The following is a 12,693-nucleotide window of genomic DNA, read 5'->3' on the forward strand; positions in this document are numbered from 1 at the left end:
AAACCTATCCATTAAAACTCTTCTTCAGAACCGACTGCTTGGATCGGTGGAATTTCATAATCAGCCACTCTAAGGAATTCTTTTTCCCAAACTTCTCCTGATATGCATTTAGTTCGCTCATAAGTATCTGATTCTGCCGATGCGATGATATAAGAAGAATCACCAGGGACAAACTCAATCTTATCCCCAATCCACTGTATGAGGCATTGATGCATTGTAGAAGGAACACAACAATTAGCATGAATCCAATCCCTCCCTAGAAGCAGATTATATGCACCCCTACCATTAATAACAAAGAATGTCGTCGGCAAGGTTTTGCTGCCGATAGTCAATTCAACACATACTGCCCCTTTAGCCGGTGACACATTGCCTTCAAAATCCTTCAGCATCATATCGGTTTTGGCCAAATCTTGATCTCCCTTACCAAGTTTCCGATACATCACATAAGGCATAATATTAATCGTAGCCCCTCCATCGATAAGTATCTTATATACAGGCTGCCCATCAACTCTACCTTTCATAAACAAAGCCTTAAGATGCTGTCTCTCGTCATCAGTAGGTTTCTTAAAAACAGCCATTATTGGATTTAGTGTCAACTGAGCTACTTGATCAGAGAGAACAACTTCTTCCTTATTATCAGATAGTGCCAAAACTCCATCGGCAACATGAATACCATATTAACATCTGCCGATGGACCTTTATTTTTGTGTTTTACCTGCCACTGCTGATGACCGGACCTCTCATTGGAGGAATTTTCCTCTCGGTATAAATCCTCTTGATGCTCATGTTGCATCCTTCTTTTCTATGTCTTTGTCAGACCCTCCGGGCACCATCGAGGAAACTTGGTCTTCCAAACCGGCTGATAACAGGTCCCAGTTGATTCTACATGGCGTATATTAGGGTCCCTGTAGAATATTTCTTCATCGGGAACTCTTGCGTTTGCCATCTCCTCAAGCTCCTCTTGATTCCTTAGAAAATATCTAGCGCGTTTACCAAGCCTTTCATGTACACTAAGTCTACCCCCAGCCGATCATGCACTAATGCTCTACCTCTGATCGGCTCATTGATAAATAAACCCTGATTGCCAGGTTGAAACCTCCTTTCTGACCGATTGACCCCATAATAACCATTGCACTCAGGGCAATTTTCAACAGTTGGCAATTTAATACCTTCTTCTCAGCAATGGATGAAAAACGGGCACCTCTAATGATTTTTATGCCGATACCATTCTTCCCGACGTCTCTCTTCTTGCTGTTGTCGATATCGGTCCTTACGCTGACGCCAACCCTCCTGCTGCCTTCGGTGGGTAATCACAATGCCAGGTCGAGGAGGGTTTTTGGAACTACTGCTTTCTTCCAGCAAACCCTTACTTTTTGCATCATCGGTAGTTATCCGATGTTGGGGATCCACTGATGCGTTTTTCTCAGCAGCCTCTGACATCAATACCTTGGTCTTCCCTTTGGCCTCCAACATATTTGCTGGAAAAGGGTGTTGATCAATTTTCATCGGCTTCTGGGCCTTGGAAGTACCAAACTTAATTCTCCCAGATTCAATAGCTGATTGTAACTGTTGCCTGAACACCTTGCACTCATTTGTACTGTGTGAAGTTGCATTGTGCCATTTGCAGTACAAGATATTCTTCAACTCTTCTGCCGATGGGATCACATGATTAGGTGACAGCTTAATTTGGCCCTCTTGAAGCAGAAGATCGAATATCTTGTCGGCCTTGGTGATATCAAAGGTAAACTTTTCTGGTTCTTTCTGACCAAAGGGACAAGATATCGGCTTTTTATTCTTAACCCACTCAGCTAAGCCGATAACTGGTTCTTCATCAGAATCAGAATCTCCTACTTCTTCAACAAATGATACTTTTTTACTCTAATTCTTTTTAGATTCAAAAACCCTAGTATCTTGATCAGAGATCCTGAGAAGCATATCTGTCTTTAAGATGTGGCAATAACCCTTGGAAAGCCAGATCGGCAAGCCACCGATCATCCAGCACCAGACTGTAGCACTTATTTTTTACATCTCGTAGCCTTTGCACAAAGCTTTCTATCGATTCATCATTATGCTGTCTCAATTTTACTAAATCGGTAAGCTTCTTTTCATGGATTCCAGCAAAGAAATACTTATGAAATTGTTTTTCTAGATCAACCCAAGTAATAATAGAATTTGGTGGTAATGAAATGAACCATGTAAATGCCGATCCAGACAAAGATGATGAAAATAATCGAACTCTTAATTCATCTCTGCTAGCTGCCTCTCCACATTGACTAATGAAGCGATTGACGTGTTCCATTGTTGATGTATCATCTTGCCCAGAGAATTTAGTGAAATCTGGTACCTTGTACCGATTTGAAAGAGGAATTAAATCATATGCAGGAGGGTATGGAGTCCGATAAGAATAAGTATTGACCTTAGGCCCAAAAAGCATCAGCCTCTTGCTGACGAACTGGCTGAATTTCTATGGGAGGTGCCTGCTGATATCCCTCCACATATCTTTGTGGCCCACGATCTCCAGCAATCGGCATATTTGCCGTTACTTGTGGTCCATTAACCTATTGGAAAGGATTCATCGGCTGAGCTGCCGATGCTTGATTCTGGAAACCAACTTGCATATGACCTTGTTGAATCCCTACAACCTGCTGATTTTGCTGAACTGTATATTGAACAGGTAACTGTCCTGACCAACTATTATTAGAACTCATCGGTACAAAACTTACCGATGGCTGGTAATTTGCTGACATTGTTGGATAATTATAACCAGCTTGAGGCATGAACTGAACCCCAGTTTGACTCATAGCAGGAGCTTTCTGCTGCATCGACAGTAAGCTTACCGATGGACTTGAATTGGGTGTTTGAACCAAAGGCATCTGGAAACCTCCTGGAGTTGGTTGCACAGTAGTTGCTGTGGCATATTGAGGCACTTGAGCCATCGGCGAAATAGCCGATGGTATAGGAGCTTTTCCTACTGCATCAAACACTTGAGGTAACCCAGGATTGAAAGCAGATGACTCCGGAGGCATACCATATCCCCAGCAATTAGCAGGAATTTGGCTATTCTGAGACACAGGGCCTGACATAGCTGATGCCAATAGATCTGTATTAAGCTGAACTCGTCCTCCTGATAGTACCGGATCTGATCATATCGGTGTAGATTGAATATTAGGTAAGCCTGCCGATACTGGAGGAGAAGTAACTTCTGTACCCACAACGGCCGAGGGAGCCGATGGAGTTTTGACAGATGCTGGCTCTGGTTGGTGATAGGCAGGCCCAACATAATGCGGTGACGCTTGTCCTTCTTTGAGAGTTCGAACCACAGCATTATGAATAGTATTGGACAGCACATTGGAATGATTAATCAAAGCATGATTTACTGCAGAATTAACCATCTCTTGAAGTTTACCAGGATTGGAGTCAAAGGTAATCTACCGAGGCAATGGCAAATCTTGCTTCTGGATGACTTGTCCACTCTTGTTCAGGCTAAACGATTTCAGACAAAGCTGCCTGTATTCTTCTACAGCCTTTTCCATAGCCTGCCTCTGCTCTTCCTTAAGATCTTCTTCTGATACCGCGATAATGTTCCCTGAATCGTTCTTGGAATTGAACATATTGATCGGATTGATTGGTCCCACCGAGCGTGCCAAAAGATGTGTTGATGCAAAAGTGGATCTGCAAACACAAAGGGCTAATACCTAAATCGATATCCAAAGCGTGCCAGTCGATTTGACCTGTTAATCGACAAGGATGAAGATACGAGCACTTTGGTCCTAACAACAGCGATACGCCCAGAAGTCACGGCCAAGAGGTACTCACACGGAACTCGAGAATCGCCGAAGGTCGCGCTGAAGCTATGCAACTCACCGGATCAATGAGAACTCATAAAAAGGAAAAATATGCAAATTAACGAAGTCGCCGAAAAGTAAGTAGATGCAAATAGGAGTAAAAATTGGTTTTGATATTGATTGATTCTTTATTACATTGCCCCTCAATCTATATTTATACCCTGATCTAAAGAGACATAACCAAATACAACTAGGACACCAAGTCCATATCTAAGGAAACACGTGACTCTTATATGAATCATACTCTAACAAATATAGAAAAGAAAATCAACTCCTATCTATTTCCCTGTCCGCCTCAATTATGATGGAAATCTCACCGACCTTCTTTCCATCGGCATACTTCCTGTTTCATCGGCAGTAGTCTTCAAGCCTTCCTTCATTGGCATCGACAATAACATCTCCAACCTTATCGGCAACGCCCGAGTCTAAATCAACCTTTCCATTGATCACCACCATTCATCGGCAACCATCTTTACAAGCTGATTTTCATCGGCTGTCAGCGTATATAGTAACTTTCCTCCTGCCGATTAGCCCACTCTGATCATTTTGACACATGCAAAAAACGGTGTCAACACCACCATTGGCAGCTTTCATTCTCTCATCCTCTTTTACACACATAGCCATGAGCCTCTCCATGTCCCATTTCTCGGGCTGTATGTTGTAGTTGACAACAAAAGTGTCAAACTCTTTTGGTAAGGAAGTAAAAATCAGATGGATAAGGAACTCTTCCTTGAGAGCCAGATCCATTGGTTTTAGCTTGGATGTCAAATTGCTCATCCTAAGTATGTGCTCTCTTATGCCACCATTACCTGTGTACCTCTCTGTCACTAGCTGCTTTATCAGCTGTGTAGCATATGTCTTTAAAGAGCCTGTGATCTGACTCTTTATTCTTTTGAGGTACTCGGGGACAGTGTCATACTCTAGAATTGAGCCCACAATTATAGACTCAATCGTGTTCTTTATTATAGCCAAATATTTTTTGTTGATAGTGACCCACTTCCTATGTTCAAGGTCATAGGACATTCTTTGGGATGCAAAATCTCTCTCTTTGGTTGTCCAAGCGGCACCAACCTCGTTTGTCTCTCTCACCGGTGCCACAGGTTCAGTGGGACACGATGAGATGACTATCCAGTCCACCTCAGCCAAGATGAAGGCCAGATCAATCTTTTTCTTCCACTCCGTATAGTTATCACCTTTGAGAGTGGAGATCTCTTTGATACAACCCATCAAGTTGTATCCACCTAAAAACACAATTCATATAGAGTGAGAACATAAACATAATAATAACAATTGCATGCCTTAGTTCTAACGTTGGTCAAAATTAAAACATACAATTGTCCTCTACACTAATTCTATATCACCGTTGGGCAGAAATAGAATTAATGCATGACAAAAACTCATCATAATATTGCCATTAATCAACGTTGGTCAGAATAACAACAATATTATAATAAGCTACAAATATATCCATTTTTTAAAATTAAATTCTCCCGTTGGTTCGAATTTAATAATGAAAATAATAACTTTAAAATACGCAGCGGAAAATAAATCTCAATTTAGTGAATTTTACCCATAGGAAAATTCTCTTTTCTATTTACTTTAAGCCATTTATTCGTTTTCCAGGAAATAAATATTTACTGAAAAAAGAAAAAACAAAAACTGAATCATTTCAGCACTGTTCATTCGGCCCAGCCGGCAAAACGGCCTGGCTCAACTCCCTTGACGCGTGCGCTGTGCCTCCCAGGCCACAACCTGGGCCTGGGCTGACAAAGCCGCTCGTCCGTGCGCTCCCGCCTAGGCCGATCGCTGGCCCGATCACGCTCGTCCATTCATCCAGCATCGAACGGTCACGCGTCTACTTTGGGATATCAAAAACCCTCGTCGGCCGTCGTTCCCAAACCTGTGGGGGTATGGCCCCCAAGACATGGGCCGCACCATCGGAGATGGCCCAGCCCACAAGATCAAGGCGTGCACGGCGCTGCTCGGCGTGCACCGCAAAACATTATATAGTACCAAATAGAATACTTACCTTATAACCCTACCTCCTCCAGAGTATATAAGGAGAGATAGGGGTCCCCTAGCGGATAGGCTACATCAAGCTACTTGGTCGTCCAGATCAATACAATACACCAAAGACACAGGACGTAAGGTATTACGTCGATCAGATGGACCGAACCTGTCTAAATCGCTGTCTCTGCACCTTGTGTCACCATCTGGTTCCTGATTACACGCACCCCCACCGACAAATCTATCATCGTGGGATACCCCTCGGTGGACTGCTGAGCATATTCTGTCGACAGTTGGCGCGCCAGGTAGGGGTCTGCGCTTGATCCCATGGTGAGCCCGATGGACCTCAAATCAACAACGCGTTCTTATCGTCAATCTCGTGGAGACCCAAGTCAGCCCACGACGATGATTCATCGCTGCTACACCAGCCCCTACGACAGCAGATCCAATCTCGGAACCACCTCTGAGGTCGTCTTCACCAACAACTCATCGCCCGCCAGGTGTTCGCCGTCAATGCCGACCAGATAACGCCATACGTCACCGATCAGACGCTCCATCCAAAGCTAAGTCACGCTTTAATATTTTTCTAAATATTCTCTAATCTTTGTATATCGCCATAATATTTCTCCGAACTGTTTTCTCCATATTTGCTCTCCAATCATCATTTTCTTCTTTGCTCTCTCTCTCTTCGCCACTCTCGTCCCCGCAGCACAACCGTAGTCTGAGCGAGTCGAGCGGGCGAAATGGTGGAGCGATGGCGCCGTCGCCGGCCCCTCACCGGTATGCACGCTCCCCAGCGGGTGAGCGTGCCACCGTCGAGCGGCCTGACCACGGCGCCCCTTTGGCTGGAGCCTAGCGAGCAATGCCCCCGGGTTGGCCTTGTTCTCCCCGCGCTTCGGTGAGGTAGCAGCGCTACGCAGTGGCGAGGTAGGCCTCCCCTTCCCCAACACCCCCCTCTGATTTGCTTCTTTCTTTTGTTCTTCTCGGATTCAACCGATTGAGGATCTAGGGTAAGGGTTTCTTTTCTTGATAGGGTTTCACTGTTTATCTTCCCCATGAAGTCTTCACGAGTTTAGGGTTCGACTCTCACCTTCTTAAGGCCAAAACCCTCTTCATCTTTTCCTTTCCTTAACCCAGTTAGGGTTGGGGTTCAACCGAACCCTTTGTCTTCTTAGATCCGAACCGGATCTGACCTTTCTATCTTTTCTAACACCTCAGCCGAGATCTACACCTAGTGGACGGCTCCGATACCATTGTTGTGTCTATAGGATCACTAGGATCATAAATCTAGCCAGTAGAGTGATTCTATTCGGTATAAAAGACGCAGTACATCCTAATACATGTAGAACTAGAGAGAATGAGAGGGAAGGGAGAAGGTGTTGAACCTGACACTGCAGAGGGGGAGGGTTCAGAGGACGCCGTCATGTTCGTCGGTGTAGTCTGCGCACGGGCAGCGATGGTCGGTGAAGAGGGCGGTGAAGACGTCGACGTCGATGGAACGGGCGGCGCGGCTGGTGGCTTCTCGTCACTGGCTACGCCCCTCTCTAGATCGGGTTAGGGTTTGTGTGTCGGTGGGGAGCTCGGCTCAGGCGAACCTCGTGATAAGAGCCGCCGGCTCCCACCTCTTTTTATAGCGTAGTGTGACAGGGGTCCTCCAGTCATGGTGGGCTGGGCGCCCCGATCAGGACGCGAATCAAAGGCCCAACTGGACCGTTGGGTCCAGTTAGGATTAGAGATCAATCTAACAAGCCTGAACCTTGATGTGCTAGCATGGGCAAAGTGGTGATGTGCATTCTGACTTCAGAGACGTATTTTCATGAGTGCGTGTTCTAGTGTTTTTTTTTGGATGAAAACGTGTTCTAGTGTTTATTCAAAATTCATTTTTTTGGGTGAGATTTTGCTACCAAATCCAGAGTACTTCCGGGGACGTCAGCTGTGAGGTTTCAGGCACAGCCAGACAGATAATTGAACACTCCATGGGCTAATTCCTTCAAGAATTAAACAAATGAAGGTATTTCATTGACTAGAGTTAACATAAAATATTTCCAAATAAATAAATAAAAGATGAAAGGGCCGTGGAATTTTAAGTGATTGCATGTATGTGTACATATAAATACTGTAGGATTGTTTCCAAGTTATTTTGGTTCGGGAGTGATGAGAATTAAAAAATAGAAAAATCGTATCTACGGAGGCGAAACGAAGATTGTACTGTTGCAGCGTTGCATGTCATGTTATGTTTGCAGTCCATTGAACCGGCTCCAGCCTCTCGAGCAGGCGGCGGGTGTCTGACCAGTGACCAATTCTACTCCCTTTGTCCTAAAATATTGTAATTCCACATTTCAAATCTTATCTCAAAAGAATGTAAATGTAGACATGGAATCAACTTTTCTAATGAAACCTACCTATTAAAATACCACTACTTTATCTATCTATGAAAAGAATATTCTGGTTATTTTTTTAGTTTCTACCTGTGGAGAGAATGATGAAGGAGGGGTAAATACATAATTTTACATCTACACTAATCTTACCTTGAAAAACAAGATTTACATTCTTCAGAGGTAGCAGGTCGCAGATGGTTTTGTGTGTATGAGCAGAAAAGGCAATTAATAAAGCGAGCAAATGTGTTACATGCTAGGCCCAGCTGAACAAAGATCTACCATAAGGAGTACTACTACAATTTGTTTTGGGAAAAAAGTCCATATTACCTCTCTTAATTATCACGAAAGTTCGTTTTTTCTCCCTGAACTTCAAAACTGGGCAAAACACATTCCTCAATTTTTAAAATCGTTCATCTTACCTCCCTGGCCCGGTTATAAGCGGTTTTAAAGGCGGTTTTGTCTTTTTCTTTTTTATTTATTTCGGTTGAATCTTTGAAAAATCATAGTAAATCACAAAAAAATTATAAAATGGAAAATCTAATTTTGTTGGACTCCACATGAGTAGATCTACACAATAAGCATATAATATGGTATGCTTTATTATAAAGTTTTTGTTGTAGCTTTAGATCTATGCTTTTATGTAATTAAATGGAATAATTCATAGCTACAGTTTCTATGGTCCAATTATGGTGAATTTTTTATGGTGGCCTAATTATATATGCTTAAATTATAGTAAAAATTTCATACTCATTGAATCATTTATAACTTAGTTATAGATTTTATTTAGGTTTATGCTTGTTAAATATAAATAAATTTATAACTAAGCTATACATGATCCAATGAGTATGAAATTTTTACTACAGTTCAATCAGACAATAGTTAGTCCACCATAAAAATTTCATCACAATTGGACCATAGAACTGTATCTATGAATTATTCTAATTAATTATAGAAAAGCATAGATCTAAAGTCACAATAAAAACTTTGTACTAAAGCATACCATATTATATGTTCACTGTGTAGATCTACTCATGTGGAGTTCAACAAAATTAGATTTTCCATTTTATAATTTTTCTGTGATTTACTAAGATTTTTCAAAAATTCATTCAAAATAAATAAATAAATAAAAAGACAAAACCGACTTCAAAACTGCTTATAACAGGCTAGGGAGGTAAGATGAACGGTTTTAAAAGTTAAGGGGGTGTTTTGCCCGGTTTTGGAGTTCAGCGAGAAAAAGCGGACTTTCGCGAAAGTTAAGGGAGGTAATGTGAACTTTTTCCTTTGTTTTGCAGTTTCCTGGAGGCCGAAATTGTTACGCGCTACTGTACTTGTCTGAATGGCTGGCCCGCCTCTGATCTTTCCTTCTGTTTTTGAGCACCTGGCCCGCCTCTGCTACCAACACAACACCCTCGGCCGAAAAGCGACCAGACAGGCCCAATAACGTTTCGAGCTGCCCAAGCCCATCCACCGGTGGTACAGTGCCAAGCAGTGAATGTTCCAACCGCTGCACGAGCAGAGGGTTGCAGCAGAGAAGCTAGAAGCATGAACCAAATCTACCAATGGCCATCGATTTTTTCAGTCCATAGTGCGGCCGGGTGAACGAACTATGTTAGTAACTGTAGCACATCGATTTGCTTTCGTAGGAACGCCAGTACGGTGCTCGGTTCGTGCTTTTTTCATTGAAGCAAGCTAGACGGATCCCATTTGCTGAGGTTTATGGTCGGACCGTCCAACTCGAACCCATCCATCTCGATCGGTTCTGGTCACTTAGCATCGCTCTCCGTCTTGGCAAGCTTAGCTTTGCTCAACAAATTAAAGCAAGGAGAGGCGAGAGACAACCATTGCCGCATTGCGGAAATCCCTGGTAGAAAGTTTGCGGTCACTCTTGCACTGAATTTCTTGCCGTTCCGCTGCGAGATCCACCCTATGAAAACCTGACTGCCATTCTGCCAACCTGATGATGGAGAAACTAGCCTATCTCCAATATGAGTATCTGACCAGTGACCAAAGCTAGGTCAATGTAGCTCTCGCTGCCTCGCTGGCTGGCTAGGCCTGTGGGCCACGACCACGAGACCACGCTAGAAGCTGATCAGCTCTTTTTTTTTTTGGAGAGAGAGAGAGAGAGAGACGTAGAAGCTGATCTCAGCTCGATCTATCAGTTCGCCGCGCTGGGACGACGCATTTTCGGTCCAGGAGCTCTCACTCTCAGTCTCAGCTGCCAACGACGCAATGGACTCTGCTTCGGCATGCATACAGGTATCTCACCAACGGTAGTTTTACACTAATATAGGCCTCGTTCGGCTGGTCGAGTATGTGGCTAAACCGGCTGGAGCTGGTTTGAGTACTGTGACCCAGGCGCGGAGCAGCCGTTCGGCTGGTCTAGAGAATTCAGCTGCCGCCATCCTAGTCTCTCCCCTGTCTCATTCGGTCGCGCGCTTAGGTTTCCAGAGCTCCCAGCTGCTGCGCTCCTCACTCACTCGCCCTTCTCGCCTTCGCCCGCGCCGCTGGTCCCTCGTCGCCGCCGGACGCCGTCCGTCGTACACCCCTCCCATCCCTGTTCCCAGAGAACGAAGGCGACATCCACACGGCCCGTGTTGCTGGTTTTGGTTCAGCGGCGCCTTCTCCGAGCCGTAGCCGTCTGGCGAACCAGATCCAGCCGATTCGTCGCCGCCGACGGGAGATCCGCCTTCCACGGCACCGGATCCGCCTCCTTCTGCTTCCGCCGTCCCTACAATATTCAGGTTCCGCCATCCCACTCTCTCTCCCGTCTCATTCGGTGGCGCGCTTAGGTTTCCACCGCTCCCAGCTGCCGCCATCCTAACTCGCTCTCCCTTGTCGCCTTCGCCCGCGCCGCTGGTCCCGCATCGCCACCGGACGCCGTCCGTCGCAAACCCCTCCCATCCCTTTTCCCAGCGAACGAAGGCGAGATTCACCTTCCACGGCACCGGATCCGTCGCCTTCTCCGAGCCGTAGCCGTCTCGTGAACCAGATCCGGGCGATTCGTCGCCGCCGGCGGGAGATCCGCCTGCCACGCCACCGGATCCATCACCTCCTCCAGCTTCCGCCGCCTCAACAATGGTATTTTCAGTTTGCTTCCCTCTACTGCTATCCCATTTTTGCATGCCGCTATCAGATCCGCTGGGTTAGGGTTGCAAGCTTTCTGTTCCGAGGTGTGAATGCCTAAGTAGAGAGAGATTATGCACTCAGTCATTATGCAATATGCGGATGTGCCTTTGACTCAGTTTCACTACGAAATCAATGCACTGTTTGAGCGTATAGTTTACCAATACATGTTGGCTCGATGATTCAAATGCACAGAGTTGTATACATCCAAGCATCCGTTGCATTCAGTAGGTTTCACCAGTGGAAATGGTAGCCTGTATGCATCATTTGAGCTATTCAGCAGCTGATGTCCTTACTTCTTTTGGTATAGTAACATTAATTCCCTTACTTCTTTTGTTACTTGAATAATTTGATGTTAGTACATAATACATAGAGTTCCAATTCGGAAAAGATACATTTGCATGGGAGTACTTTGGTAACCATTTAGCTCTGACATGGGAACATGTTTATCATGTAGGTGTGTTCTTTCGAAATATATATACTGGCACCATCCTCAACAGCTTCCTGCTCCCCGCCGGAATCCCCCCGGTACAACTTGCGTTCCAAGCGCCTGAAGCGAGAAATCAAGGCAAGTACACAATTGTGACCATTGCATCGTGTTTTTGTTATTTCGTTTCAATCCTTTAGGTTTTTTCGGTACCATTAGTATGTCCAGCCACAAACGACATTAGCCCTTCCACGTTCCAACAGATGCCTCCAAAGCGTGCAACTTGGACCGTGGATGAAACCAAGCTGCTGTTGGACCTTTGCCTTCAAGAGAAGGAAAAGTGTAACTTCACTCAGCAAGGTCTCACCACTGCTGGCTGGCACAACATTTACACTTATTCCCCCCAGTTTGATAAGAGACAATGCAACAATAGGCTAGGATACCTAAAAAAAGCCTACCAGACATGGAAAGATGGGCTGACAGCCACTAGGCTTGGGAGGAACCCACGTACGGGCACCATTGATGCTGACACTCAGTACTAGGAAACTCAAGATGGTTCCTAGCCCATGAACTTGATATGTGATCTTGATAACAGTTCCGATTACATATGGTGCATTGTTTAACATTATGTGCTTCTCTTGTTTTTTAGGATGGTAGTCATTCTGAGGTCCTCCGTGGTAGGTAACCTCTCTTTCTGGACCAGTTGGAGGCACTGTTTGGTGACCGCAACCGGAACACGACCTGCTTCGTGTCCGCTAGTGGTATTTGGGAGGCAACGCCTTCTGATGCCGTGCGTCGGCTAGACTTAGGCGGCCCATCCAGCTACCAGTCTGGTTCGAAGAGGGACAACAGGGATCATGTTGTCAACAACCCAGAAAAGAAGAAGACTTACTATGGGGGGACTACATTGCCC

At 44.9% G+C, this 12,693-nt stretch overlaps 1 protein-coding gene across 1 annotated transcript; it reads right to left on the reverse strand.

Moving 5' to 3' along the window:
• Window positions 1-10,650: 10,650 nt before the first annotated feature.
• LOC136468620 (putative glycine-rich cell wall structural protein 1) lies at window positions 10,651-11,352 on the reverse strand. Its single transcript, XM_066467122.1, has one exon. It carries the CDS (start codon window positions 11,350-11,352, stop codon window positions 10,651-10,653), a length of 702 nt encoding a protein of 233 aa, XP_066323219.1.
• Window positions 11,353-12,693: the final 1,341 nt, after the last annotated feature.

Source organism: Miscanthus floridulus, chromosome 8, assembly GCF_019320115.1.
Source record: "Miscanthus floridulus cultivar M001 chromosome 8, ASM1932011v1, whole genome shotgun sequence".
Taxonomy (NCBI): domain Eukaryota; kingdom Viridiplantae; phylum Streptophyta; class Magnoliopsida; order Poales; family Poaceae; genus Miscanthus; species Miscanthus floridulus.